Below are 27,507 nucleotides of genomic sequence, written 5' to 3' on the forward strand. Positions count from 1 at the left end.
CGCGCGCGCGCGCGCGCGCGCGTGTGTGTGTGTGTGTGTGTGTGTGTGTGCACGCGTGTGTGTGCGTGTGGAGACCATGGGTTGACAACTAGTGTTTCCCTCAGTTGCTCTCTGTGTTACTTCCTGAGACAGCGTCCCTCACTGACACTGAAGCTTGCTGATTGGCTAGGCTGGCTGGGTCAGTATCCTCCTGTCTCTGCCTCTCCAGTACCTGACTTTTTATGTCCTCAGCTCCTCACGCTTGCACATCAAGCCCATTACTGACTGAGCCATCTCCTCAGGCCCTAGGAAGAATGTTTTTGAAAAAAAAAATGACCCAAACCAATGGGAAGATACCATAAGTGTGTGGCAAAGTGACCACACACTTAGGTTGATCTATAGATCGGACCCAGTCCCTACCACAGCCTCAGCTGGGTCCTTTGCAGGAGGTTAGGTCACACTAAAATTCACATGGAATTCACAGACTATGCTAAACAATCTTTAAAAGGAAGAACCAAGTTGATGCAGTCTCACTGCCTGATTCCAGCACTTGTTGGGGCAGGGGGAGGGGGACCACAGTAGACATAATAGCCAACATTTGCTGGGGAAAGAAAAAAAAATACAGCAGACAAAACAGTGTCGGGCTGAGCTGGTAATGGAGGTGTGTCCTAGTGGAGCAGAGCCCTGTCTGGAAATCTCCCTGATGGTGTTGGCGGAGATTGGTTTTTTTTCTATGAGAACCCCAGGAGAATTCCATGGGGATACTGAGTCCTCTCAGCAAATGGATGCCCACACGCAAAACAATCACATTTAAACACTTCATTGTGCCATGCACAAGACTCCAGACAAATGACAAACCCTTAGAAGAAAACCCAGAAATGTGTGTGTGTGGGGGGGGGGGGAGGCCCAGCCAACTCTTAGACATGATGCTGAAGGCATATGCCACACAAGACTGAGAGATGAATTGTACATCATCAAAACCTAATACATTTACACAAAAGAATTAGTTTGTGTTGCAAATGGTTCCATAATGACAGCAAAAAGGGAATGGGAGAAACTCTTATGAACTCCGCATCAATCAAATAAGGGACTCGCATCCAGGATATGTATTTATTTTAGGCTTGTATGTGGGCATGGTGCATGTACATGTATGGGCTGTGCCAATATGCAGTTGCGGGGGCCAGAGGACATTGGGTGTCTTAAGCTATCAATTTCCATCTTTTCCTCTCGAGACAGGGTCCCTTAGTGATCCTGTGTTGGGGATAGAGTGGGGGTGACTCCTGGTGACTGTGGGGCTTCCTTGTGGAGAAATGACATTGCCCCCAAGAACTTGCTGGGTACAGTGAATGGAAAGCTTTCATATAGATGAACTGGGTGCTGTGGAAATTATGTCTCAATAAAGCTGTTAACAACGAAAAGGAGTACACACCTCTCGCTGCCTCCTCTGAGGCACCGCTCAGCTGTGCCAACCTTACTTTCATTACTGAGGGCACAGATAGCGGTGGTGGGAGCCACTGCTATGGGCTGGACAGCCACTGTGTCTGGAAGCTGGACCTGTCTTCTTCTGTTCATCAGTAGTGAGATGGCTGCTACCAACTCTTGGTATCCCCAGGGCTCCGGAGTTCATAGCAGTACAGGAAAAAGCCTCAGAAATTCTCCTAGCATGGCCACAAAGAGCTCCTCATCACAAGGGTGACAGTGGAGGTCTCCAGTGCCACACCCATGGCTGAGCTGGGCATAGAAGCCAGCCTTTTAGACCTTGCAACTGGCTTCTGGGCAAACGCCAGACCTTGGCACAACATGCTGCCTCCTGAGGCCCCAGCTCTTCTGCCTCTCTCCAGACATCATTAAGGATCGCTCCCTGTCCACCAGGCTTTGAGGTGTCTTTTCTGGCACTGTGAGAGCTGCTGACCCAAACCCAAACAGTTCCCCAGGCTGACACTCGCTGTCTGCCTGGCTGGGGAAGCTGCCAATGTGGAGAACAAGTGTGTGTTTCATGCGCAGGGACTGTCTCTGGTGCAGTTGCGGAGGCTGGATGGAGCTGCTAAGCCAAATTGGCATCTTCCCCAAGCTTCCACACCCTCCAGGGCCAGGAGTCCCACAGGCTGTAGAAGCTGCAGGTGCCGAGGTGCCAGACGTAGCCATGTACACCCTTGAGGGGGTTGTGAGGACCGAGCACCGAGCTGGCCCTGCAACTGCTTTGCTCTGTGGAGCTCCTGACTTTTGCAACCACCTCAGAGAGCTCTGATCTGCTTTAATATCTGCTTGTCACAGAACCTTAGGGGAGAGTGATGGGAACAAATGGGCCTTTGCCTTCAGCATTGGCCACAACATGCTATTTGAGTCTGGAGAGACAGAGATACCAGTGACTTTGACTGTGAGGGGCCTGATGGCAGTCCCTGCCTGATATCTTCCTGATGCTTTGCCCACAGTCTAGGGCCAGGTTGAGAGCTTGGTTCTGCACCTACCTAAGATGCACAGTGAGACATCACATGCATGGGATCACAGGTGCCTCCGGCATAGTGACATACATGCCCAGAGACAACTTTAATTCTCAAAGGAGCTGGGAGACGTGGTATGGACATTACCATTGCTCAGTCTGTGTGAGCTGCCTGTGGGACACACGCTGCTGCAGGGATGCCTGGCCCCTAAGACTCAGCACCTCAAAACTCATAGGCAGAGAACCAAGCATATTGGGGGAGGACCACAAACTGCCTGGCCAGCTTCACCTGCCCACTTTTTGAGCCAATGAACAGATTCTAATGTTGCCATCATCCCAGCCCTGGTTTCTTCTGCTTTGTCCTTCCAGTGGCCTTGCGCACAGGGCCGGCAAGCCCACCTTGTTCTAGACCTACTCCAGAGTTATCTGGGAAGAAAAACCTTGGTTGATAAAATATCTCCATTCAGGTTGCCTATAAACAAACTTGTAGGACATTTTCTTGATTAACGATGGATATAGCAAAGCCTAGCTCAGAGAGGGCTGTGCTGTGCCACCCATGGTAGGTGGCCCTAAATTGTATAAGAAAGCAGACTAAGTAAGGTGTAAGGAGTGAACCAGTAAGGTTTGTCCCTCCATGGCCTCTGCTAATGTTCCTGCCTCCAGCTTCCTGCCTTGAGTTACTGACCTTCATGATGGACTACAGGCTGAAAGCTGGAATAGCCCCTTCCCTCAGGTTGCTTTGGGTCATTGTGTTTTATCAATAGAAACCTTAAAAGAGAGGCCAGCCTGGTCTACAAAGTGAGTTCCAGGACAGCCAGGGCTATACAGAGAAACCCTGTCTCAAAAAAAAAAAAAAAAAGAAAGAAAGAAAGAAAGAAAGAAAGAAAGAAAGAAAGAAAGAAAGAAACCTTAAAAGACAGCTACCCGAGCCAGCGGCCTCAATCCTACCTTTTGCTGCCCTCCAGCAGCAATACTGAAGGACCCTGACTGCTGGCAAAATTATAGTGCAGAGTAGAGAGGGAAAGAAAAACATTACATTGTTCCCACAAAACTGCTAGCTAGAGAGGTTGTGAACTTGTAGCAAGCAGAAGCCCCTCAGAAAGCAACCCCCCCACATGTGCGTGCAGAAATGACCACACACACACACACACACACACACACACACACACTGCATGCGCACACAGCTCAGCAGAGGCCCGTACAGGAGGGACAGAAGGCAGCTGTGGGCCCAGCTCAGGCTGCTTACCATGTGGTGGTGGGGTGGGAAGTCGAAGGTGTACTCATCGCCTAGCAACCTGCTGTAGGTGTAGTCCTTGTGTGCCTGGTTTCCGTAGGCCCCGTAGTAGTCGTAGTCAAGGACCTGTTACAGAAAATGAGGCCATCTTTCACTCTGCCTTCCTCTTCCCTCCCTGTTGTAGCTTGAAGGTAAAATGTCTCCCACAGGCTCACAAGTGAGCACTTGGTCCTCATCTGGTGATGCTGTTTGGGGGAAGATGGAAGGTTGAGACTTTATAGCCCAGTCCCACTTCCTTTCTGCTCCCCACGTCCTATCTGAAGACACAATATGACCAGCCGCCTCCGTTCCTACCACCATGTCTTCCCTACTATGACGCTTTGCCCTGCTGATATAGAGGCCCCCTTCCTTAACTGTATCCTGTGGCCATTTGGGCACAACAGTAAGAACAACATCTCACACACTCCCTCCCTTCTCTCTCCTCCCTCCACAAGCAGATACTAGGAAGAACATGACACAGGCCTGGTCCTGTCCTCCATAAAGCTCCCTCGGGGAACAGTTAGTGGATTTTAATGGATCAGGTAACACAAAGGTGCCTGTTCAGATAACAGCTTAATCCCTGCCTTACTGGTTCTGACTGGAGGATAGAGAAAAGCCTAGATACCAAGTGAGCTGGAGAGGAACTTGGGCAACTGTGAGTACTTCCGCCTGATGCTGGGACATCAGGGGAAGGGTGAAAGTGTGGGTAGGAGCCACCACAGAGATGGTGTCATGAAATCCCCACTCAAAGGGCCCACATAAACTCCCAAGGAGGGCCACCCATTCTTCAGATGGGGGAATCTGAATTCCAGGTGGTTAAATTCGCCCCAAGGTTTAGACCAAGCTAAGAAGCCAGGGCATGAAGCTAGGCAGGTATGACTGGTATCTGTGACTGTTCCTAAGAAACTCTGAGAAGGCACAAGTGTCTGGCTCCTCTCTACTGTCCCACCATCCCCTGAGATCTGTCACATGGGTCAGATGCCTTCCCTGTCCCCCTCCTCTGTGACCTCAGGCTCTGAGTGGCTTCCTCCCCACTGCAGAGGTGAATAAAGAATCTATGAATCTCTTCTTCCACAGCTGCAACTCTAACTGTAGGCTTCACTCACCTTTCAGGGATAAGAGCTGAACTCCGGGAACCGGGGATCTACCTTAGTTAACCTGTTATGCCCAGTGCCCCTGTCAGCCATGACATCTTTGAGGCCCTCCCCAGTATCTCTCCTTCTCCAGCCAAACATACTTCCCCTGGTCTCTGAGGCCCTAGAAGGAATATCCATCTGCTTTAACTCTACAAGGTTTTCCAGACTGGCTCCTGGGTAGGATATAAAGTCTTCTCACTGGAGGATCACGAGGCTTCCCATCCCACTAAGTACCTCTCCTTGCCTAAGACCTCCAGGACTGAGGCTCTGAGCCCACCCTGCCGACTCTGCCTCCAGGACCAGTGAGAGAAAAGGCCCTGTTACTGAGGCCCTGAGTTTGCCCTGCAGTGAGTCGTGGACCTGGCTAACTGAGAAGCCGGATGAGGGTCACGCTGTAACGCGATGGGGCTGATCTGCAGGAAAGGGTTAATTTGCACACAAGTGGGCCTCAAAGCCTCTGTAGTCTGCTCTCAGGGGCTGTTCCTAGGAAGCTCTGGGGAGACCCCTACAGCATCCCAGAGGCCAGCGTGTGGGATGGTTCAGTGGATAAACTGAAACACTGAGGCACAGTTCCTCCCACTAACAGCAGCTAACAGTTGGTGTTGCCAAATATACATTCTCGAACAGTGTGTGAAAGGGCCTGCATTCCTCCTCAGGGGGATCCTCCAGTCTGTCCACACTGTGAGTCTGTGCTGGCATCCAGGGCGTGCCCATGTGGGTGTGGAAAGCCGGGCCACTGCAAGCAAGCCTTTAAAGGAGTCTTACCGCTGAGGTGCTCAGGACTCTCTCAGCTTCCTGGGTGCGGACAACTGACCTGTCGCCACAGCCTGAGGCACACTGGATCAGCCTGACTTGGGTGGCTGGGAGGATGCTGAGATGGAAAGGGGTATGAGAGGCCCAGGGCCTCCCAGTTACATAAACCGGTGGCCAAGAGTCTTTGCTCACCTGAGCTGTTTCCTGGGGGTTGAACCATCCCGGCCGTTCCCATCCCTGTCGCTCTTGAAACACACAGCCTTGTCCAAGCAGCTCCTGGTGAAGACAGAGAGAGCCCATCACACAAGGCCAGACACCACACAGGATACGGAGCCAGGGCACCTACCACTCATACCCAAGAGTGCTCAAGGAAGCAGGTAGCTGCTCCTCCCCAGAGCTCCCACAGCGCCCTTGCCTCACAAGAATCCATAATCTAGAGAATGAGCTGCCATGTGCTGAGCTGTGCCTGCCCCCCAGCAGCACATATACTGAAGCCCAAACCACTAGTCTCATAGTCCAGAGACTGAGCCTATAGGGAGAGCATTGGGGTTAAATAAGATCAAAGAGTGGGTCCCAATCCCAGAGTGCCAGTCCAGAGAAGGACCTGCTGGGATGTGCTGTGCTCTAAAGAGGACATAGCAAGACAGTGGTTGTCTGCAGCCAATAAGGCTTTAGTCAGGAACCATGTCAGGGACAACTTGATCTTGAGTCTTCCAGAAAACAGAGATGGTATCCCAAGAAGACTGTGGTGAGATGTCTGTCTCTCTCTATGCTCAGCCTGGCTGCTCTGATACATGCCTGTACATACTCACCATGCCCTCTACCACCCAGACCCCACCTCCTGCACTGCTGCAGCCCTGGGGCAGACACCCATGTCCATCCGTCCATCTGTCCGTGTGTGTGTGTGTGTGTGTGTGTGTGTGTGTGTGTGTGTGCACATCTGTGTGGAGGACAGAGAACAACCTTGGAAGTTCCCACATGCCATCCACCTTGTGTTATGAGAGAGGGTTTTTCATTGAACCTGAAGCTCACTGACTAGGCTAGGACCCTCCTGTCTCTGCCTCCCCAGTGCTGGGATCACTGAGGCACAAGGCCCATTTTTATATGTGGGCTCTTCATGCTTACATGCAAACACTGCACCACCTGAGCTATCTCCACCACCCGGAGGCTGCTTTCAGGACATCTGTCTCTCCACTTGGCCTAAAGCCCCTGTGGAAACTAGTCTCTTCCACCCAACCCTGCCACAGCACCCGACACAGACCTCAGGGAGCACAGCCCTACAGTAGAATATCCCACAAGTGTCTGTCACCCCAACCGCCAAGGCCCTCCAGGCTCCTCAGGTTGTCCGTGCCTGCATACCTCATGCAGGGGGTCTCTCCTCATGTTGCGTCCTGCCAGTGGCTCATCGTGTGGGAAGACAACCGAGTAGTTCTTGGCATAGGACTCATGGCTGCGCTCTCGGATCCAGCGGGTGTGGTCCGTGAGCGAGTGATGGAAACGCCTGCCACCAATATAAAGAGGATGGATCACCACTTGTGGACAACCTGTCAAGGATCCAACCTGCACCAAATCTGGGCCAGGGTTAGCCTCTTTACTCAGTCACAAACCACCTCTCTCACAAGTAACACAGCTAAGGATGTCATGAGACCAGTCCATGATCGATCTCTGCCAGGTAGGGTAAGGCAACCATATGTGTGGGCTCAAGATGCCCAGGTGTTGAGACTTGGTCTTTTGCTATGTATTATAATGCTAAATACTACCCTGAATTTAGACTAAATATGTCCACAACAGCCGGGGAGGTGAGTGGCCCATCTTTCCATCTTACAAATGCAGAAACTGTGGCTGAGAGAAGGAGTAGCCCAAGGCCACACATCTGGGGGTGTGGTTTCACAATGGGACCCATTTGCTCTGCTTTAAGAGAAGCATCTGCTGTGGTCTGGGGGCCCCTGGTGCTGAGGAAGCCCAGGGACCTTCCCTTGCAGGTGGGATCTAGAAGCACCTAGAACCTAATGCTGGCTGCCCTACACATGTCCCTTACTGAGGGTCTCTCATCGGTGAAGGTGGAGAAGCATATTATGTCCTTGACCTAGTTATAAACAGGTGGCACTGAAGAGAGACAGGCTTTGGTTCACACTGCCCCCCTCTGGCTCTCTCTGTGTGTCTGTCTCCCTCTGTGTGTCTGTGTCTCTCTCTTCTTTCTGTTTTTCTTACTCTCTCTCTCTCTCTCTCTCTCTCTCTCTCTCTCTCTCTCTCTCTCTCTCTCTCAGTCTACAGTGGGTCCCCAGGTATATTACACAGGTACAGATGATCCCAGCTGATCTGGTCCTTGCTGCTGGAAGGGGTAGCACTGAGAATGGCCCTGTGCCTCTGACCACACAGCTGGAGAAGGGCAGGTCATCCCGCTATGTTTTGCAGTGGGAGGAGTATGAACAGACCCTTCCCTAAAGCCTCTTGCAGCTGTATCATTTCTAGAACATTCATCTCCAGGAGGGAAAGTTTAAGCGTGGCTGCACAGTCTCTGAGGGGGTATAGAGCAGACCTCACAGCGCCAGAAGCTGGGTAGGGGTGGCATTCTGGGGTTTTCAGAGCCGGCCATCTGTCTTTGTGGCAACAGACATCACCTCCCTCATGGGTGCAATGTTCTCATCTAGCCAAGAAGAGACAAGCTGGCAGGGCTGTGGGACATCCTGAGCTGAGCCAGCAGTCCCTTCACCCAACTGTGTCCCTGTATCAGGTCAACAGGCAGCTGGGTTCCTTCAGGGGACTATTGGCCAAGAGCACATACTAACTGCAGACACAACAGACCAAGAAACAGTCTCTTGCCCAGCTGCTCAGTCCCTATGGTGCCTTGCAGTGCCTGGTATGGCCCCGGCAACGGACCATACTGCACAGGTCAATAAAACTATTCTATGAATGAGTCATGGAGCCTGGGTCAGACAGAATGGCAGTCTCCTGCTGCTTGCCTGGGAGCCCTTGCAGCAGGCCATAGAGCCCTAGGATGCCTTCAGGCTCCTGCCATCAGCATTTGGCCCAAGCTATATGGTTCAGTGCCCAGAGCTTCCACACAGACCCAAAGTCATTCTCTGTGCCCACACCAGCCTGCCCATGCTGACTGTCCTGCACCATAGGGCAGAGCCTGCCCAGTGTTGAGTCTGACTCATGTCAGGCCTTGGATTGAAGAAAGAGCCACCAGACTCAGCTCAGCTCCTGGTCCTTCACACTAACAATGATCCTGGCTAGGCCCGTCTCCCTAGCCACAGTCTCCCCGAGGAGACTGTGCCATAGAATGATGGAATCCTATTGGTGTGGATAGTGGGTCAGGTAGGACCCAGGCCAAGAGATCCTGGACACACAGAGACTACGGACTGCCCAACCCAGGCGCTCCTCCATGACACCTACCAACCATTGCCTTCTCCCCTTCCACCCTTGATGCCTCCACTTCCAAGAGATCATCTGGGTCTCAAGGAAGGTTCCTTCCTAAAACAGCCCTCGCCCCTGTGTCCTGCTGTCCCAACCAGCTACCCTGCCTTCTGACTCCAGCCACCATACTTGCCTGATGTCATAGCTGTACATGTCCTTCTCTGGGCGCCCGTGCACAATCCAATGGGCCAGCTCTTGTCCACAGCCACCACCCAACATCATGCCTGGTGAGACAGAAATGCAGGGCTACAACCTGCTTCCCTTGCCCCCCCCATCCAACTGTAAGCCCCTATCTCCAGGCAGCCCCACATGAACCCTGTCCTCATACTTGGATGTTGAGGGGCTACTTGCCTTCTAGCAGGGTTGCACTCTGCACCACACACAGCCCCACCCCCAATCTCTATACCATGGGGGAGTACCTCCCGGGCTCAGGGATATGGGGCCTCACCCGCATATGCCCCCTCACCTGCACTGTTGAAGCCACAGCCAAGGAAGAAGCCACGGAGTTCAGGAGCCTCCCCCATCAGGGGCTTATGGTCAGGTGTGAAGGATTCTGAAAAGAAGGAGAGGCCTCAGACTGCTGCAGGCCTCAGGCACTTGAGGTAGTCTGTCCTAGGACAATAGGGACTCAGAAGCAGCCCTTGGATACCTCCTTTGTTGAAACCTTCCATCCTTATAACCCAAGGTAATAATACTGTTACCTCCAGGGAGCCTCCCAGATTGCTCCTGTTCTTGTTCTCCTAAGCACTTGACCTATGTTCTAACCAGGTCTACCCCATGGGCCCAAATTCATCTCAGGAACACTGTCACTGTCCTACCAACAAGTGGCATTCCTCTGACCCATCATAGTGCTGCAACTTCCCTCAATGAACCACCATCTTTCTCTGTCATTCATTGCCCACTGAACATTAAGAATGAGGACTAGACCTTGCTAACAACCATGTACCCAGGCTTAGCATGGAGGCTAGCCAAGTGCTCTTGAATGAATGAATGAATGAATGAATGCATTTTCTTTACTATCAGGGTGCCTCGGAGATCAGAGGAAACTGTAGCCATAGTCATGAATTCATCTGTTTAACTCTTCAAGCAAGCCGCTCTGCCTCTCTGTGCCTTTGTTTCCTCTGTTGAATAATCAGGATCCCAGTACTGACTCTCCAGGGCTGGGTGAACCTACAAACAGCTGTACCCCACCTATCATATGCTTGGCCCTGGGAGGAAGCTCTACGCAAGACAGATTCCACCCAGTAGAGCTGATCGAACAGCAAGAAAGACAGAAATCAAACAGTCAAATAAGCGAAAATGAGGTTGTCTCATAGAAAGTACCCCAAGGTAAGCCAGATGCTCCCCACAATCCTGTATGCTATGAACTGTTACTGCCCAATGCTTTATCACAGAAGAGAAAGCTGTCTGGCTGGGCTCAGCTGTCTCCAGTCAGTCAGCAAAGGTGCACGGATCCAATGCCAGGTCCTTAGCACCTGCAGGTAGAAAACTAACACACCTATCCTGCTCCTCAAAGGGTGCTCAGAGCCTCAGCTGCTGATGGGCAGAGCGTCTGAGCTGAGGGTAACCGGACAGACTGAGAGGAAAGAGGCTTTCAAATAGTAGGAAGTTGCAGGGACCAAGGGACCAAGCCCTCGTTCCTGTGGAGATAGACTTCGCAGGAAGGCCCATCCCTGGATCTCAGTTCAAAGACATGTAAGGCCAATGCTGGACATCAATCATATTAGACAACAAGAAATGGTCCTTATACAGGCTGTGAAAGGCCAAATCAGAGGGTCTCCTGAGCTGCCACACTATACGCACTGGCCAAGAATGAGCTCGGCATTTCTCTCGAGGTTCAGCCCTGCACATGTCCCGTGGCATCCCGAGCAGATTTGTGGGAGCTGGGGGCAAGTGTGGGGTATAGAGTCCTTTAGATTTTTGACATAGGCAAGTCTGAGAAACTCCCAGAAGCTCTCTTGCACCTTGGCTCTGAATTCTCAGCCTAAGCCAGTGAGCTCTATCTGCCCTAAACCTCCCCAGAGTCTGGGACTGGGACATCTCTAAAACCCAGAGGCCCAAGACTCTGAGCTGTCTGGCAAGGAGAAGAGCTACCCACCCCCACCCCTAAACCTACAGTCACTGTTAAGAGACCAGACTCAAGTTGTCTCTGCAAGCACACTTCCCCAAAATAGGGCCCCATGGGGGAGTGACAGTTTCCAGGCTAATTAGACAAAGAGAGCCGCTGGGGACATTCATGCCCCCTGGGATTCTTCCTGTTTTTCTCACCATCGGTCCCTCTCTGGCTGAGCAGGGACATGAGTCACAGCCCTCGCCCACATCCCAGATAAGGCGTGCTCTTAGCCTGCTCGTGGAGGCTAGCTACTGATTCCATCTGGTCTCCCTGGGACTGCACCCGGTATTACAGACTGAGCTGGCTGCTCTGTAGTCTCCAAACATGCCTAGACAGTGAGGGCTGGACTCGCCAGAAGGCCACACCACCCTCCATCTAGGACCCTTTGTCTCTCCCGAGGTGGACTGGCCACTTTGCCCCATAAAAGTCCCTTAGCCTCCTGATTCCCCTTTCATCCATAAACCTTTGCTACCAGCTTGGCACGGCCTGTGACTTCTCAGTCCCGTGCTCCCTCTGCTGAGCAGTGTCCTGTCTCTACCTCCCAGGTCACACACTGTGGTGTCCAGGGGTTCCCAGGACTGCTCAGCCTAACCCTTTGGGCTATCCCGCATCTTTCTGAGCTTGGCTTTCAAGTTCTCCCCATTAAAGGGAGGACACACACCACTGAGACTCTTCTGAGGCCACATTTCTACCTGGCCATGTGTAGTTTCCACCTCAAGCCAGCACCGACTGGCGCTGTGATGGCTGATACTGCTTCTCCTCACCTTGGCAGGATCTAGAATTACCCAGGCGGCTAGCCTCTCAACCGAGAGTACTTATCTCCATTAGGTTATCTCCAAGGCATGCCCATGACAGGGTAAACGGGGACAGCCCCATCCCCTGGGCAGGGGTCCTAGACTGAGCTCCATCACCCATCTCTCTGCTTCCTGACTGTGATACAACCTGAAGCTCCGCCTCAAGCTCTCAGTCCAGGGCTTCTCTGCCATGATGGACTGTATCCTTGACCTTAAGTTGCCCTTTTGGGGCATTTTGCCACAGTAATATGTAAAATAACTAAGACAGGTTCCTTCTTCTAGGCATACCTGTGTCTCCCCTGCCAGGCTGGGACCCCTTGCCCAAGAAAAGGATTGACTTTAGCAAGAAAAAGTACACAGGCCCTAGGCGTGTGGAGCTGCTGGGCCGTTGCACCACACTCATCCCAAGGGTGTGTGACTGCCTGAAACTCACACTATATTATCAGGCGCAGGGTCTGATGAACTACTTTCCAGCATTGCCTCCTTTCTAGGATCCTCACTGTGGGATGGAGCCTGGGGTGCCCTGTAAACAGTGGCTACTCTGTAAATAAGCTAAAGAGAAAGGTCTGAGAGCTAAACTCACCTTCTTCTCAGCCTCCTGGAGACCACAGAGGAACCCCCTGGCCAGGTATCTCTCGATGCCCAGCTTACCTCTAACCCTACAGAGTTCTGGCTACCCAAGAGCAGTGGCTGGGGACCCTGGCCAGGGAAATGACAATTGGGGTGGGGGCAGAGTTGGAGCTTTACCAGGTGACCACTTTGCTAGAGACAGAGTCCTTATTCCTGTCTTTATTCTGTCTCACATGGTGACAGGATCCCACATTCCCATTTTACAGACAAAAACCCCATGTTCTGGGGACGAATGGGATCTAGAGTCTCATTGTGGAGGACGGAGTGTGACGGGCTTCATGCCCAGGTTTACATGGCTGCCCTTGCTAGGTTGGGTTTTCTTCTAGAGAGGAAAATTAAGAGCCACCTAGCTAAACCCAGAGAACGTGAGACAGGTCCCTCTCAGGAAGGCGCTGGCATCCAGGCTGGCTAAAGAATGCCTCTGCTCCAGGCTCAGTCTCCCCACTCACCAGGACCACAGACAGTGGACTTGATCCCCGTCTTCTCCAACACAGGGACACGGTTAATGGCGCCTTCAATGTGCTGGGTGAACACATCCCAGTCCAGGTCAAAGAGGCCAAAGGCAAATTTGTCTGACACCTACAAAGGAAGCACAGAGAATCTGTCAATCAGCCAGGAGAAAAGCACTGATCCTTCCAGGCCCACCTATGACACAGCTCCAGCCCCCAGCCAGGGAGGGAAGCAGATCAGATGAGACAGAGTGGGATTTACCTGTGGGCTCACAATCCTTCCTGGGCCCATCCCCCATCTAGTTTTCCTGGACTGTTTCTGTGGTCTCCATCTGGACTCCAGCTTCTTGCCTTTAACACATTCTCTCAAACCATACAGTGCCCACCCTTCCGTAGAGCCTCCAATAGCTCCCAGTTACCTACCACAACTGCTCAAAACCCTCCGTGTGCTTGCCCTCCCAACCACTCCCCTGTGCTCGGTCTTTTGGCAACCCTTCTGATTTTAAGAAAGGCAGGTGGGAGGCACTGGGAGTTTAAGGTCAGCCTGGTCTACATAGTGAGTTCTGAGACAGTTAGAGCTTCATAGAGAGACCCTGCCTAAAGGGGGTGAGGGGATCCTATGTCAGGGGCAAGCTGGAGCTACTCCTAGGCCACTACAACCTTAGCAACTGGCCATCCAGCCCTCCTGTGCCTTCAGCCCGACCTCTTTGACGATCTAGGACCTACTAACTAGACTTGGGGTGCAGTCACCACCCACATTGCGCTACTCAACCCTGTGAACTTTTGTTTGACTCCTTACCTCCAGACAGTTTGGGGCAGGGGCCATTATCTTAGTGTCCCCCACCCTTCCCAGAACTAAAGTGGCATTTGGCCCAGAATCGCCGTCTAGTCAGTCTGTTTGTGGACATCTGGATTGTCCTCCAGTCCTGAGGCCCCACTGTGGCCATGGAGAGGGACAGAGGGGCAGGGGGGGGGCCTCAGAAGGTCCATCATTGCTGCTGGCCAACAAAGGGCTAGGTCATTTCTCAGTTCTTCTAGAGTCCCGGCTTTGTCTCATGCTAAGGTGGGAGACCATCCCACCCTGGCTTCTGGTATAGCTGAGTGCTAGCTCTCAGAAGCACTCAAGTTGGGTGAGGCCAAGGCACCTCTGCCTTTCCACCATGGGACCCTTGAGGGGGGTGTCTTACCTCCTCCCAAAAGATAGGGTTGGCCTCATAGCCACCCACAGACAAGGCATCCCCCTGCAGTCGGAGGTAGACAGAAGCATCGTGATCCCGGACATTGGGCATGTTCTGGAAGGCAAAGCAGAGAGACCACAAGCTTCAAGCAGCCTTTAGGACTGGTCCCTATGCACTGGGGAAGGCCCAGCTCTGGGTGGACTGTGGCACCTTCGCCTACACTGGAGATGAGCAGAAAGAGACAGACAGGAACACGTCGAAGAGGCCCTGCTCACAGTGCCTGAGTTCAGGACTGCTTTCAGAAGCACTGCCATATTTTCGATAACTAAATACTGTTTTAAAATAATAACAGTCAGCCCTTCCAAGACCAGCAGCACTAATACTCCAAAGATAAAGGAATCCCAGAGCAAAATAGCACAGGATTGTGGAGACCCCTGGTGGCCAGGAAGCCCATGCTCCTGTCTCGGCAGGATGTCCCTCCCCCTCAGTACTGCCTCTCCTAGGTTCAGCACACATGTGTCTGCCCAGCAACTCCACTGCTCTCTCCATACAGGAGTCCACCCTACTCGGGTGGACAATATGGCTCCACTCCAATTCTGTCCCCAAATCTTCCCCAGCTGCTTCAAACCCTGCTGACTGCTTCCTCCTGGAAGTCAGCCTGATTGCTGGACATCATCATCGCTACCCCCATGAGCTCCTGCTAGAGGCTAGTATTTGCTCACCACATCACCTTGCTCTGCTTCAGCACAGCCCCATACACAATTACTACCCATGCTGCAGAAAAGGAAGCAGCGCTGAGGCTGTGGCTCCGTTGGTAGACTGCTTGCCAGCACGTTTGAAATCCTCAGCAAGTTCTGTCTCCAGCACTGCATGGACTGGGCGTCGTGGTGCTAGACGATCAGGGATTCCAGGTCATCCTTGACTACAAAATTAGCCCAAGAGTAGCCTGAGCTACATGAGACCCAGACGGTGAGGCTGAGCACAAATAAGAAAAGGAGTGGGAGAGGAAAAGAAAGCTGGCCCAGCGAGATGGCTCACTGGGTAAAGGAGCTTGCCACTGAGACTGATAACCCCATGTCTGATCTCAGGTACCCACATGGTAGAAGGACCAACCTCATAACTTATTCTTTGACCTCCAGAGATGCACACACACACACACACACACACACACACAAATGCATGAATGCTATAAAAATGTTAAAGGAAGAAAAGGGAACCTGGAGGCTTAGAACAATGACTGCACCCTCCTAGGCTAAGTGGGAAGATGTGGACTTCTAATCCACAGCCTGGGCTCGGCCCTGGGCTTGGCATCTGCATGGGGTAACCATCACTCGGCAGAAGCAGATGGGAGGAAGATGAAAATGAAGAAACGGGCAAACCATGTCTTGAATGGGACGGGCCCATGGCCACAAGAAGGTCAGAGCAGAGCTGGCTAGGACCAGAGCAGCTTCTCAAAGCTACCACAGAAGATGGACACCCAAGCCTTGATTGAGCCCTTGTCTGTAGCCAGAGCCTGATATTATGGGAGGACAATATCCTACAGCACATGCAGGGAGCTTCCTCAGCTAACATGGGCAAGAAGACACCTGATACAAAGCCCTCAGCCTTAGGACTCTCCTCAGCACAGAGTGGAACCACAGCAGTGGGCAAGTCTGAGACCTGGCTCTGCCTCCTGCCTAGCCCCAGCACTAGGCAGGGCTAAACTCATAGAGCCTTCTCTATGGAGGGATGGGTCCTGAGAACTCTCTCATTACTCCAGACTGTACCCTGCACAGTCTTAAAACAGCGAAGCCCTATCCATATGCATACCCACAGGCACTCCGGGACCTTGCAGCTTGGCTCTGATTTTGAGATTCATGGGAGGGAGATAAATGAACCTGCAGGCTGTCCTAATGTTTCCCAGGAGGGAGACTTTAGCTAGGAGTGAGGAGTGGTGCCCCTCAGTGGACACCCTGTGGCTACCCTCAACCCAGGACACATCCACTGCCCCCCTCTCCCATTTACACCTTCTCAGGCTTAGGCTGGCGCTCCTGGGGCCCTTTATGGTCAGAGAGTGACCCCTGGTGGCCACCTGAGGAATAAGTTCTCCCCACAGCTCTGACCTTTGGTACAGGGTCAGCATGGTGTCTCTGTGAGTAAGGACATACTGTGTGTTCAGGGGGAGTTACTCTAGGAACAATGACAGGAGCCGACCAGACCCAGGTTTTTGTTGTGCTATCCCCTACATTCACACTGTGAAACGTCCAGACTTCACATCTTGGAGGCGGAAAGGAAGCCAGGTTCATGCAAAGTGGGGGAGGCAGGCCCTAGGAACAAGGCTTCTAGCATGGGCAAGAGGAGGTGTGCAGTTGTCTAAGACTATCATCACTGGGCCCTAAACAAGAGCAATCTGGCTTCTCATGCTATCCCCACCCCACAACCTATGGCTTAGATCTCTGAAATGTCAATCAAAATCAAAACCAAATGCTCTGTGACCTCCTCCATCATCCTCAAATCCCCACTGAGGTGTGGCCTTCTCCTCCTCCAAGGAGCTACCAAAAGATCAACTGGTCCTCCAGTCTTGGCTAGGGATGTTAGGCAGCCCATGCCCAGCCACATTTGATTGGCCTAAGGGAAGTCAGTTGTGTGACTTTGTATGGTCCTTTAGGACAGGCTCTGCCCTACACTGGGCCTCTGAACCCTGGGAGGGTTCCCTTCCAGAACCCTTCGAGGCTCCTTTGGGAGTTGCTCCTTTGCTTATCTGCAGGATCCCCTTTTCTCTTCAAGCAAAAACTGGGGTGGGGGGTCTCTCTCTCCCCACCACCACCCGGAGCAGGGTCTGGAACATGAAGCCCCTCCAGTCAGTACTGGCTGGAGACAGGATTAGATGCCCATTGAAAGAATTAGCAAGTAGGTGAATGATGGTGGAATAGAGGAAGGGAATGGTAAATGGGGAGGAGGGATGGGTCATGGATGGGTGGGTGGATGGAAGGCAATAAAGAAGGGATGGAAAGATGGATGATGAACAAGGGGATGGGGGAGTGGCTGCATAGATGGAAGAAGGCATAGAGGAGGAATGGAAGGTGGGAGGGTGGCAAGAAGGATAGAAGGAAAGAAATGAATGGTGAGAAAAGGATGGGAGGGCAAAAAGAATAAAGGGGGGCTGCAGACGGCTCAGAGTTAAGAGCACTGACTGATTTCCCAGGACCGGGGTTCTAGTCCCAGCACCCACACGGCAGCTCATAAGTGTGTGAGCATCCTCACACAGACAGACATGCATGCAAGCAAAACACCAGTGCACATAAGATAAAGATTTAAAGGATAGAGGGATGGAAAGAGAATGATGGAGGATAAAAGAGAGGGGAAGAAGGTAGGAAGAGGAGAGGAGGGTGGAAGGCGTGATGGGGAAGTAGTGGGTTTGATGGAGGAGGCAAGAGGGAAGAGGAAGATGTGCTCAGATGATTGGTGAGGGGAACGAGGAATCAGTGGTAAGGCACCAGAAAAGTCCCAGCCAACAACATAGGAAAGAAGACCAAGAGAGGGGAGAGCGGGAGGCACACAAGGTCTGGGGCTCCCTCAGCAGAGGCTCTCAGAGGTGCTGTGTGCCAGGAACCAGAGTCATAAGTCAGGACTTAGCACACTTGATTTCTCTGAAACTCAGGCCCAGGACACTGAACAAAGCCAAACTGGATGCCTATGGCCCAGCTTGGTAGCCATGATTACCAGACTAGAGATTCAAAGAGAAGCCAGGCCCTGGTGACCAAAGTAGCCTGCACCATCAAATTCACAGCGTCTGCCACCACCCAGAAGGTCCCCATTGCACCCAGAAGTGGAGTCTAAAGCTGAGGGTTGTGCCATTTGACTGTGTCCAAACTCGGGTTTTAGGGGAAGTCCTGAGTTCGCCAGCGCCATCACTTACCTGGATCCCCTCGATGCGCTCAGTGACGACGTAAGCATGGTGCATGGCCACCAGCGGGACCTTCACTCCAGCCATGCGGCCCACCTTGCTCGCCCACACTCCTGGAGGCAGAATGGAGAACACTCAGCTGCCACCCGAGTGGGCACGGGGCACCTCAGAATTCCTGCCTACCCTGACTTCCCACCCAAGAAAGGCGTCCTTTGTGGGTAGGACCTGAGCTGTGGGAGTCAGGGGAACAGCGTTCCAACCTGCACAGTTGACCACACAGGGTGTCTGGATGGAGCCATGCTCTGTCTCCACAGCTGCCACCCGCCGCACTCCAAAGTCGTCCGTCCGCACACGGATGCCAGTCACCGCACAGTTTTCAATGACCTGAAGTGGGAAAAAACTGCACCTTAACCATGTGGGGCTCTCTGACAGCCTGACCTCCATCTGTGATCCACTGGATGGGACCAGAGGATACTGCTTCTGTGAGGAACTCTTCCTGATTCATTTGGCCAGAGAAATGGAAGCCACATCACAAGACAGCAGAGCCCACTCCCTTCCTTAGTTGGAAAACTTACGCAGATGTGGCAGGGGTGGGGATACTCATTCAAAACAGCAAGGGATCGCTGGCTTTCTAGTAGGTAAGATTCATTTGAAAAATAGAAAATACTTGTACATCACTTTGGTTTTTAAAAAGATGTGTGTCTGTTTATTCCTTCATGAAAACAGAAACATGCTAAAATGCCCAGTCTTGCTGGGCTCTTTTTTTACTTCCTTTGTCTTTTTGTGTGTGCATGTTTGTGGTATGTGCATGTGGTTTGTATGGTATCTTGATGAGTGGGAGTCTGGACAGCTTTGTGTGCTGTGCTGGTTGGTTTTAAACGTCAACTTGATTCAACCTAGAATCACCGTGAGAGAGATTTAACTGAAGAATTATCTCGATCATGTTGGCCTATGAATGTATCTACGGAGAATTGACTTGGTTGTTAACTGCCCTAGTCCATGGTGGGCAGCACCATTCCCTATGCTGAGTCTGGACTGCATGAGTAAAGGAAGATAGCTGGGCATGGGTGTATTCATATACATATACATGTACACGTATATATCATATATCCTCTCTCCCTCTCCCTCTCCCTCTCCCTCTCTCTGTCTCTGTCTCTCTCTGTCTCTGTCTGTGTGTGTGTGTGTGTGTGTGTGTGTGTGTGTGTGTGTGTGTCTGCTCCTGAGTGTGGGATGTGATGTGGCTAACTGCTTGAGTTTCTACCTAGACTTCTCAATGATAAAACCATAACCTGGTTGTAAGACTAGTCAGCCCTGCAAGGCAGTGGTGGCGCACGCCTTTAATCCCAGCACTTGGGAGGCAGAGGCAGGCGGATTTCTGAGTTCAAGGCCAGCCTGGTCTACAGAGTGAGTTCCAGGACAGCCAGGGCTACACAGAGAAACCCTGTCTCGAAAAAAACAAAAAAAACTGGTCAGTCCTTTCCTTCCCTAAGTTATTTTTTGTCAGGGTGTTTTATCACAGCATCAAACATGAAAGTGGGGGCACAAAAGCACATTTGGAGGCCAGAGAGGGACATTGGTGCCCTCCTCTGTCACTCTCTGCCTTGTTCCCTTAAGATAGGCTCTCTCACTTAACCTGGAGCTCACTGCTTCCACAAAGATGGCAGACAGAAAGCCCAGCAACAGCCACTTACCGCGTGGATGTTGGGAACACAAAACTAGGTCGTCGTGCCTGAGCATCAAGTATCCAGTGACATATCCCTAGCCCTGTTTATCATTTTAAGTTTTTCAACAGTAAGTGAGAGTTTGAGGCAAAGAAAGGCAGAATAGTAAGATGGGATCCAGAGATTCCTTTTGTGACAGAGTAGGATCCTTGTGAAGGGATGGGACAATACAATGCCCCCAAAGGCTGAACCGTCCCAACTGGCCCAGGACCACATATATCAGGCCAAGGATGAAATCTGTTCTCTGGCCTCGGGGCTTGTAGGGAAAGTGGGCTCAGAGAGAAGACCCAGAGTTGGCAGTTATGGGTACCTGAGCTCCTCGAGCCACTGCTGCTCTGGTGAGGGTAGTACAGGTGCCAGCGGGGTCCATGGTACCATCCTGTGGCACATACAGGGTCCCATAGAGGTCGTCCACGTTCATCAGCGGATATAGACTCTTGGTCTCTGCTGGGCTCAGCACGTGGGATTCTATACCATAGGCCTTGCCCAACTAGAAAAACCCAGAAGAAAGTACCTGAGCCCATGGGAAGCAGATTTTCAGGCCACTTACCTGACTCAGGACCCTAGATACAAGACCAACCCTGCTGCCTCTAGAAGCCTGAGCAAGTCTCTATGCCCAGAGGACCCCTTAGGTCTTCTCTAGCAAGGAAGTGAAGGGGGTGGAGCCAGTACAGAGGCAGGGCCTGGTGCATACCCCTTTGGCTCTAGCATCTGCTCCAGTGATAGCTCTGTAAGATGACTGAGGGACTGAACACCCACTCCCAGGAATGAGCAGATAGCAAACTGTGCAGTTGATTAGGAACTTAGACAAGAATGAGCTACAAATTGCTTAGTGTGCCATAATACCATCAAAATCAACGCTCACAGTCTCATATTTTAGGTCTGATGATTCCAAGTTTTCCCCCAAGAAAACACCAATATGCTCCTGGCTTGATGGCACTGTCAAACAGGCAATGCCCCCATATGTAATTGGACCAAGAACAGCCAATACAATGTGGGTGGTGACCTATTTAACAGGGCTCCACCCAGTTAGCAATGAGATTCTTTAAGGATGTTTTTCTTCTTGAGACAGGGTCTCATGTGTCCCAAGCTGGCCAGAAACTACAGAGCCAAGGACGACCTTAAACTCCTGACCTTTCTGATAGGGTAAGAGGTATGCCCCACAATACCAGGCTAAGGATTACTTCAGAGGTAAGGCTCAGCGACTCTGAGTTGTTCTAAGTCTGCGAGCAGGTGAAACACCACATTGTTTTAATCAGAGTTGGGGTGGAACCCAGGGCTTTGTGCACACTGAATGAGCACCCCAGACTAAACCACATCCCAGCACTCTCCAGGAATTGTGAATAAAGAGTGTGGCCAAGGCTCTTCACTCAGGTAGCTCAGCCACCAAAGAGCAGTAATAGGGTTTGAACCCAGATCTGTAGGCCCTGCCTTCCATGCCAAGGAATTATACTTGCATATACTTACTGTTGGGGTCCCCTTCACCTCCATGTATGCCCACAAAGAGCACAGCATCTATGTAAGCTCCCATGAGGTTTACACCCCACCTTTCCCCCTACGGAATACAATCCCCCACCTGAGCCCCCTGCAGAAAGCATGCCCAGCTTTCCCTAGGGGCACACCCACCGACATGAGCCTCTTGTATTCATTCAGGCGTTGCTGGTTAGAGGCGATGAAGAGGCCACCATTCTGGATCCAGCCTGTATGCAGCCCAGTCTCCTCTTCCAGATCACGGCTCACCACTTGCCGTGTGTGAGCCAAAAGCTCTACCTCCACATCGCTGGGCCGCAGCTGCCACAGTAAGCCTGGGCCAGAAAAGGACACAGTGAGTCCCCTGCAGGGTAGTGTCACAGCCCTCTTCCAGAGAAATAATGAGGAACAGTGGGAACCCAGGAAGGATAGGACATAATCTGCCACAGGTGGAGGTTAGGGCTATGTTGGAACAGCTCCTAGTGACAATATTTAGGGCTCCCATTAACAAGCACCTATGTGCCAGCTCTGGTAGAGTCTAGCTAGAATCTTGAGAGGCCCAGGCTAGCCTCAAACTTGCTATGTGGCCAACGATGAACTTAAATTCTTCATCTTCCAATCTCTGGCTCCCAAGTGCTGACATGATAGGTCTAGGCCACCATACCACTCTTTGAGAGGTTATTTCATAGGTAAACTTTATAGGTACCAAATTCAAAGTCACAGAGCAGGTGAATGGTGAGACTGAAAACTGACTGGACCCAGAAATCCCAGTCTTGCTAAGACAGTAGAGGCTGAGGAATAGAGGCCAGCAATGAGGCTACTGCAGCATGGAGGGCCAAGGCCTGACAGCCCAGCCGGCCTGGCCTTGGGAGATGGGTTTAAAGCAGAGGTTCTCAACCTTCCTAATGCCGAGACTGAGACTTTTCAATACAGTTCCTCATGTTGTGGTGACTCCCAGCCATAAAATTGTTTCATTGACACTTTATAATTGTAATTTTGCTACTGTTATTAATCATACTACCAATATATGATATGCAACCCCAAAAGGGGTCACAACCTACAGGTTGAGAACTTCCGGCTTAGAGGCAGTGTGCTCCGGGCTAGACTATCAGTTCTCCAGGCTACCAAGTTCAGCAGTAGTCTCATGATGGCTTCTTGACAGCCGCTAAGGTGCAAATGTTTACACCACATCAGATTGGCAGCTGTTCACCAGGGCACCACTGGCTAAAGGGTTGAAGACATAGAACTGTGGGAGCTTAGTGGGCATGCACAGGGTAAGTCAGGAGAGTGCCACAGAATGTGAGCCCCTACCACACAGGGCCATCTGTCCTCCAGCAGGTGTGTCTCTGCCTAGTGGCTTCCTCTGGGAACAGGGGTTCCACTCTTAGTTCAGACAGCTGCCTGGACGCAGCTTCACCCCTACCCAAAGGGCCACAGGTAGTGCCTACCACTTTCCCTAGCACAGCTCTTCAGAGAATGAAGTCTGGCTGGCCTTCCACCTCCACTATACATCTTTCCTCTCCAACACCACTGCCTCACCCAGACTGACCCCCAGCTATGTCCCACCTACCCACCTGCACCCCCAACTATGTCCCACCTACCCGCCTGCACCCAGGTTCCCACCTGCTGTGTGCCAGGTGGTCCCAGAGGTCAGTCGCTCTCTCTCCAGCAGCACGGCTCCACCTACACCCAGCTTAGCCAAGTGATACAGAGTCTGGCAGCCCAAACTGCCCCCACCGATGACCACAACATTGGCTGTGCTAGGCAGGGGCTGGCTTGGTCCTTGGGGCACCACGGAGGCACCTTGGGCCTCCTCCTTCAGGGTCCGCTGATAAGGAACACTCTTCTCGGTGGTGGGCCTGGCCTCTGTGGCTAGGGGTTGTAGCCCCAGATTCCAAGCAGCTCTCCCTCGAGGACAGGTGGCAGCTACACGTAGGACCCGGCTCAGTGAAGCCATGGGGACTTAGGGCTCCTGTACCTTGGGGAAGCAACAAGAGAGTCAGGTTGGATGGGGTGCAGTGCAGACATTGTGGGGGTTAAGCCCATGGACCTGAGGTTCCCCTGTTACATCCTTGGCCTCCTTTCTGCTGCTTCCCTGTGATGTGTGTTTACTTACTCCCCCACTCCCCCTCTCAGCTATTCACCCCTCCATTCACTCCCTCCCTCCCCCATTCACTCCCTCTCTCCCCCATTGACTCCTCCCTCCCCATTCCCCCATTCACTCATGGACTCCCCACTCATTCATTCACTAACCCACTCCCCATTTGCTCACTCACTCACTCCCCCATCCCCCATCACTACTCCATTCACTCTCCAGCAGGCTCTAGCTGGCCTCAGGGAAGACAGTTTTGGATAGGAAGGTGTCAGAGAGGTGGGGATGGCCCAACTGGGAGATATTCAGAATGAGGCCTAAGAGAGAGTGGTGATCCAGAGAGAAAGGGCATCTGAGGATAGAGGGATAGGCATGAGGGTCCTTGGAGGGGCACTGAATGTCCTCTCAGGAGCATTAGGGACAGAGATAGCATGATATGGGAGTGGGACCATCCAGAGCCTGGTGAGTACATATCAGAGCTTCCTGAGCATGTTCAGGGCCGCTCTGAGGTAGACCAAGGCCCTAGGGCTGCTGAGCAAGGGTTGGAGGGAAAAATTGCAGCCCCAGAGGAAGCAAGACCACATTGACAGGAATGTGTGGGGTCACTTGTACACAGGAAGATCCAGGCAGAGGTAGGTAGCCATGGAGGAGCAATGGGGCAAAAGCCCCAAACTGGAGATGGCAATAGACCCAGACAAGACCCTTGGGTAGTCCTTCAAGACAATCCCCACTCAACACCACTTAAGCTATTTCTCCTTCAGTGGCTCCCAATAAAAGCCAGTGGAGGCTGTGGTGTATAGATACCCACCCCCAGTCAGGATTTCAGATGGGACTTGGTACTGGCTTAAGGGGTCTCACTTCTCTCTGTCCCCTCCAGAGTCCTTTCAGCTGCCCTTAAGGGGTCATCAAGAGCCCTTCCTTCAGAAAGCCCACCCCTGCCCCATCTCCCTATTCATCAAAATGTAATAACATGACTTTACCAGGAAACCAGGTGGTGATGGCACACGCCTTTAATCCCAGCACTTGGGAGGGAGAGGCAGGCAGATCTGAGTTTGAGGCCAGCCTGGTCTACAGAGTGAGTTCCAGGACAGCCAGGGCTACACAGAGAAACCCTGTCTCACACCGACCCATGCACACCAAAGAAAGAAAGAGAGAGAGAAAGAAAGAAAGAAAGAAAGAAAGAAAGAAAGAAAGAAAGAAAGAAGGAAGGAAGGAAGGAAGGAAGGAAGGAAAGAGAGAGAGAGAGAGAGAGAGAGAAAGAAAGAAAGAAAGAAAGAAAGAAAGAAAGAAAGAAAGAAAGAGAGAGAGAGAAAGAAAAAAGATCTACCAGGATTGATGGTGCTTAGAGTCTGGGATTCCTCCCAGACCAGGGAAGAAAGAAAGATGCCTCCAAGGGATCTCTCACGCTCTTTCCTGGGATCAGCAGTCAAAGCAAAGGCTTTGGCTGAGTGGGGCTGGCTTCTTTAGTATTAAAGACTGTTACTTGGGAACTCAGTGTCTAGTTAACCGAGAAAGTCGCTTTCATCATCCACTGTGGGTGACAAGCTCTGTGTATTAACTCACTCCCACAGACTGGGCTGGCTCCCCTGACTTTTGTCTCCACTTTAGGGACGAGACTGAAGTAAGGGAAGCGTCTGTCATGGGCCTCTGTTTGGCCGCACTGAACAAACTGCGCTGTGATCTGAAAGCCAAATACTCCCCTGTTCCCTCCCAGCCTGCAGATTGGGACCCTCGGTGTCACCATGTCCCACTTGTGACCACGGTGAACCCTCACTGAGCACAGTAGGGTTAAGAATGGGTCAGAGTCAAGCCACCCACCTCGGTACCCGACTCCAAGGGGTCTATACTCTGAGCAACCTCTGGAGTGGGGAGGGGTTGGATTTTCAGGCAGGAGCTGTCCTTGTCCTTACAGTCTCTTGAGCCATCCCCATCCCTACAGTGACAGCTGTCAAGTCTTCTGTGGTTTCCATGAATGAGACAGGAAGGTATTCCTGTCAGCAGGGATCTATACATACCTTAGTCTTTCAATGGGTTCCTTGGTCTTCCAGAAGCTCCTGAGAGGTTCCTAGCAAGGAAAAGTCAGCATGATATGGATCCAATCGGGGCTCTGCAAGTCCAAACAGTGCCTCTACCTTAGGACACCATGCCAGGCACTGCATACATGCCAGAGGAGCCTCCTTCCTCTGCAAACTATGCCCAGTGCCAATGCTGCTGGCCCAAGGAGCTGCCACGTGCTCCTTCCTTGCCAGCCCAGCTAGTCAGAGCAGGGGTGGGGGGTGGGGCAGCCAGGCCCCCAGCCTGCTCCTCCTCCTTCAGAACAGGTACTTCATTAACCTGCCCTCTGGCCTCTGCAGCTCTCTCCCTCAGCTTTCCAAGGGCCAGGGCACAGGACACAGGGAATGAGAACTCAGTCACAGACCTGAGGCCTCAGACACAGGGCCCTTTTTTAAGGCAGCACTAGAAGGGTATGAGAAAGAGCCCAAGAGGGGAAGACACTCTGCAGAGCCCTCTCATAAGGGACCCCCCCTCCTGCCCTCCCACAGTTATCCATGGCCGTCCCATCTACTCCACGGTCTTTCAACCAGAAGAAGAGGGAGGTCCCAGCTAGCAAGCAGCTAGCTCCAACCCTGCCCATGAAGGGGCTGTCGGGGACACTGCCCCTCCCTTCTTTCCCAGGCTGCATCTGGGTCTAGCTGAACAAGCCACCCACTCCCTTGCTGCTGGTCCGGACTACAACCGGGGCAGGAATGTTCCTCCCACCACCCCAGCTTCCTGGACAACCCAGCTGGGACAGCTGCCAAGTGGGCAGTTCTCCTGGCTGGCCAGCAGAGAAGGACTGTGAAACCAGAGCCCAGCTCTGTGGATGACCTCTTTCTCGTATTTCCTTCCTCATCTCTAATCCAGGGGTCTCCATACTGCTGTGATGACCCTGGGCATCCTGCCTTCCCAACCTTGCCTACCCTGGTTCCCCACCCCCGAAGCCAGCTCCATCTGTAGTTGGCTGTGTAGGTAGACTTGAGGCCCCTGGTGAGATCATCTTGGCACTAGTCTATGTTTCCAACCCCAGCTTGCTCACTCCTGGGATCAGACAGGCTATGGAGGAAGTCAGGCAGCTGCCCATAGTCTGTGCCCATTCCAGGTGTATGTTTCAAAACCTCTGGATATCCAAAGAATCAGAGGAGGTACTAGAGATGGGGTGCTGGAATTCACAACTAGATACTTTTACTGGCACAGAGCTGTCCATCTATGTGCCTTGCTGTCAGCTTGTCTCTAACGTACATTTACTGAGCACCTACTGCATACAAAGTAGCTCCTGGGAACCCAGGTCTGGCATCCAGGGGCTTATGAACCAGAAAGCAAAGATGGAGGGAGGGGCCCCCTCATGGCTGCCCACGGAGCTGCTCATTTCAGAAAGGGAGCAGAAACTTTCTGGTTAACCACTGTTGCCAAAGGTCTCAATCTCTGCCTTGAGGCTGGTTGCTGGCCCCACCAGCATGAGACTTCTTCGGGACAATGTGGGATCCCGAGATAAGGGACCCCTGACCTGCCCACGTGTAGCTTATCCCAACAAACCCAAACAAAACTGAGGTCAGGCTCTGCTCACCAGACAAGCTGACTAGAGAGAAGGAGGTAAAAACCTTGCCTAAGCCTTCTTCTGTGTCCCAGCCTCCGTGGTGTGTGAGGGACAGACACCTAGTTAATATAGCCCTGGGGCAATGGCTGGGCCAGGCAAACTCTAACAGTTGCATAATCACCAGGACTTTGGACAGGGGTGGTGGCTGCAGGCTGGGACTGGTGGCTGGTCAGCACTGTAGGAGTTGTTGTTGACCCCAGCATGTTATCCTGCGCAGGTCAAGGAGAGGGAGGCTGTGCCCATGAGTGCTGAAGGGCACAGCTCATATCCAGGGTCTAAAGGGCAAGGTCCTTCTGACACTGGCATGGATGTAGGCTGCTCTCCTCATCTCTCCTGCCACCAGGCAGAATTGTGGTCCAACCTACCCTATCCCATCCTCCACCCCGCCCTACTCCCACAATCCCATTCCACCTTATTCCCCCTTTGTTAGACTAGAGTCACAGAACTTATGGAGTGTCTAAGGGGATTTATTGTAACGACTTACAGTCTGCAGTCCAACTAACCCAACAATGGGCAGCTGCGAATGGGAAGTCCAAGAA

General features: G+C 52.2%; 1 protein-coding gene across 3 annotated transcripts in view; it reads right to left on the reverse strand.

Moving 5' to 3' along the window:
* The window catches only part of Sardh (sarcosine dehydrogenase), a 59,940-nt gene extending 32,911 nt beyond the window's left edge, over nt 1-27,029 (reverse strand). The window contains exons 1-14 of one of the 3 annotated variants that reach the window (XM_006497789.4): nt 26,939-27,029; nt 25,350-25,399; nt 22,866-23,220; nt 21,399-21,577; nt 20,083-20,262; nt 18,312-18,435; nt 18,064-18,164; nt 14,175-14,279; nt 12,988-13,117; nt 9,468-9,554; nt 9,135-9,225; nt 6,941-7,082; nt 5,774-5,857; nt 3,666-3,779 (exon numbers count right to left, since the gene is read on the reverse strand). In XM_006497789.4, the coding sequence (XP_006497852.1) occupies nt 3,666-3,779; nt 5,774-5,857; nt 6,941-7,082; nt 9,135-9,225; nt 9,468-9,554; nt 12,988-13,117; nt 14,175-14,279; nt 18,064-18,164; nt 18,312-18,435; nt 20,083-20,262; nt 21,399-21,577; nt 22,866-23,199 (1,671 nt within the window). In that variant the 5' untranslated portion in view covers nt 23,200-23,220; nt 25,350-25,399; nt 26,939-27,029. Of the gene's footprint in view, nt 1-3,665; nt 3,780-5,773; nt 5,858-6,940; nt 7,083-9,134; nt 9,226-9,467; nt 9,555-12,987; nt 13,118-14,174; nt 14,280-18,063; nt 18,165-18,311; nt 18,436-20,082; nt 20,263-21,398; nt 21,578-22,865; nt 23,221-25,349; nt 26,001-26,044; nt 26,112-26,938 lie in introns of those variants that run through there. The other 2 variants (XM_006497788.4, NM_138665.2) reach the window with 2 other exon arrangements.
* Between the last annotated feature and the right edge of the window lie 478 nt (nt 27,030-27,507).

The sequence above is a fragment of the Mus musculus genome, chromosome 2 (genome assembly GCF_000001635.26).
Source record: "Mus musculus strain C57BL/6J chromosome 2, GRCm38.p6 C57BL/6J".
NCBI lineage: Eukaryota > Metazoa > Chordata > Mammalia > Rodentia > Muridae > Mus > Mus musculus.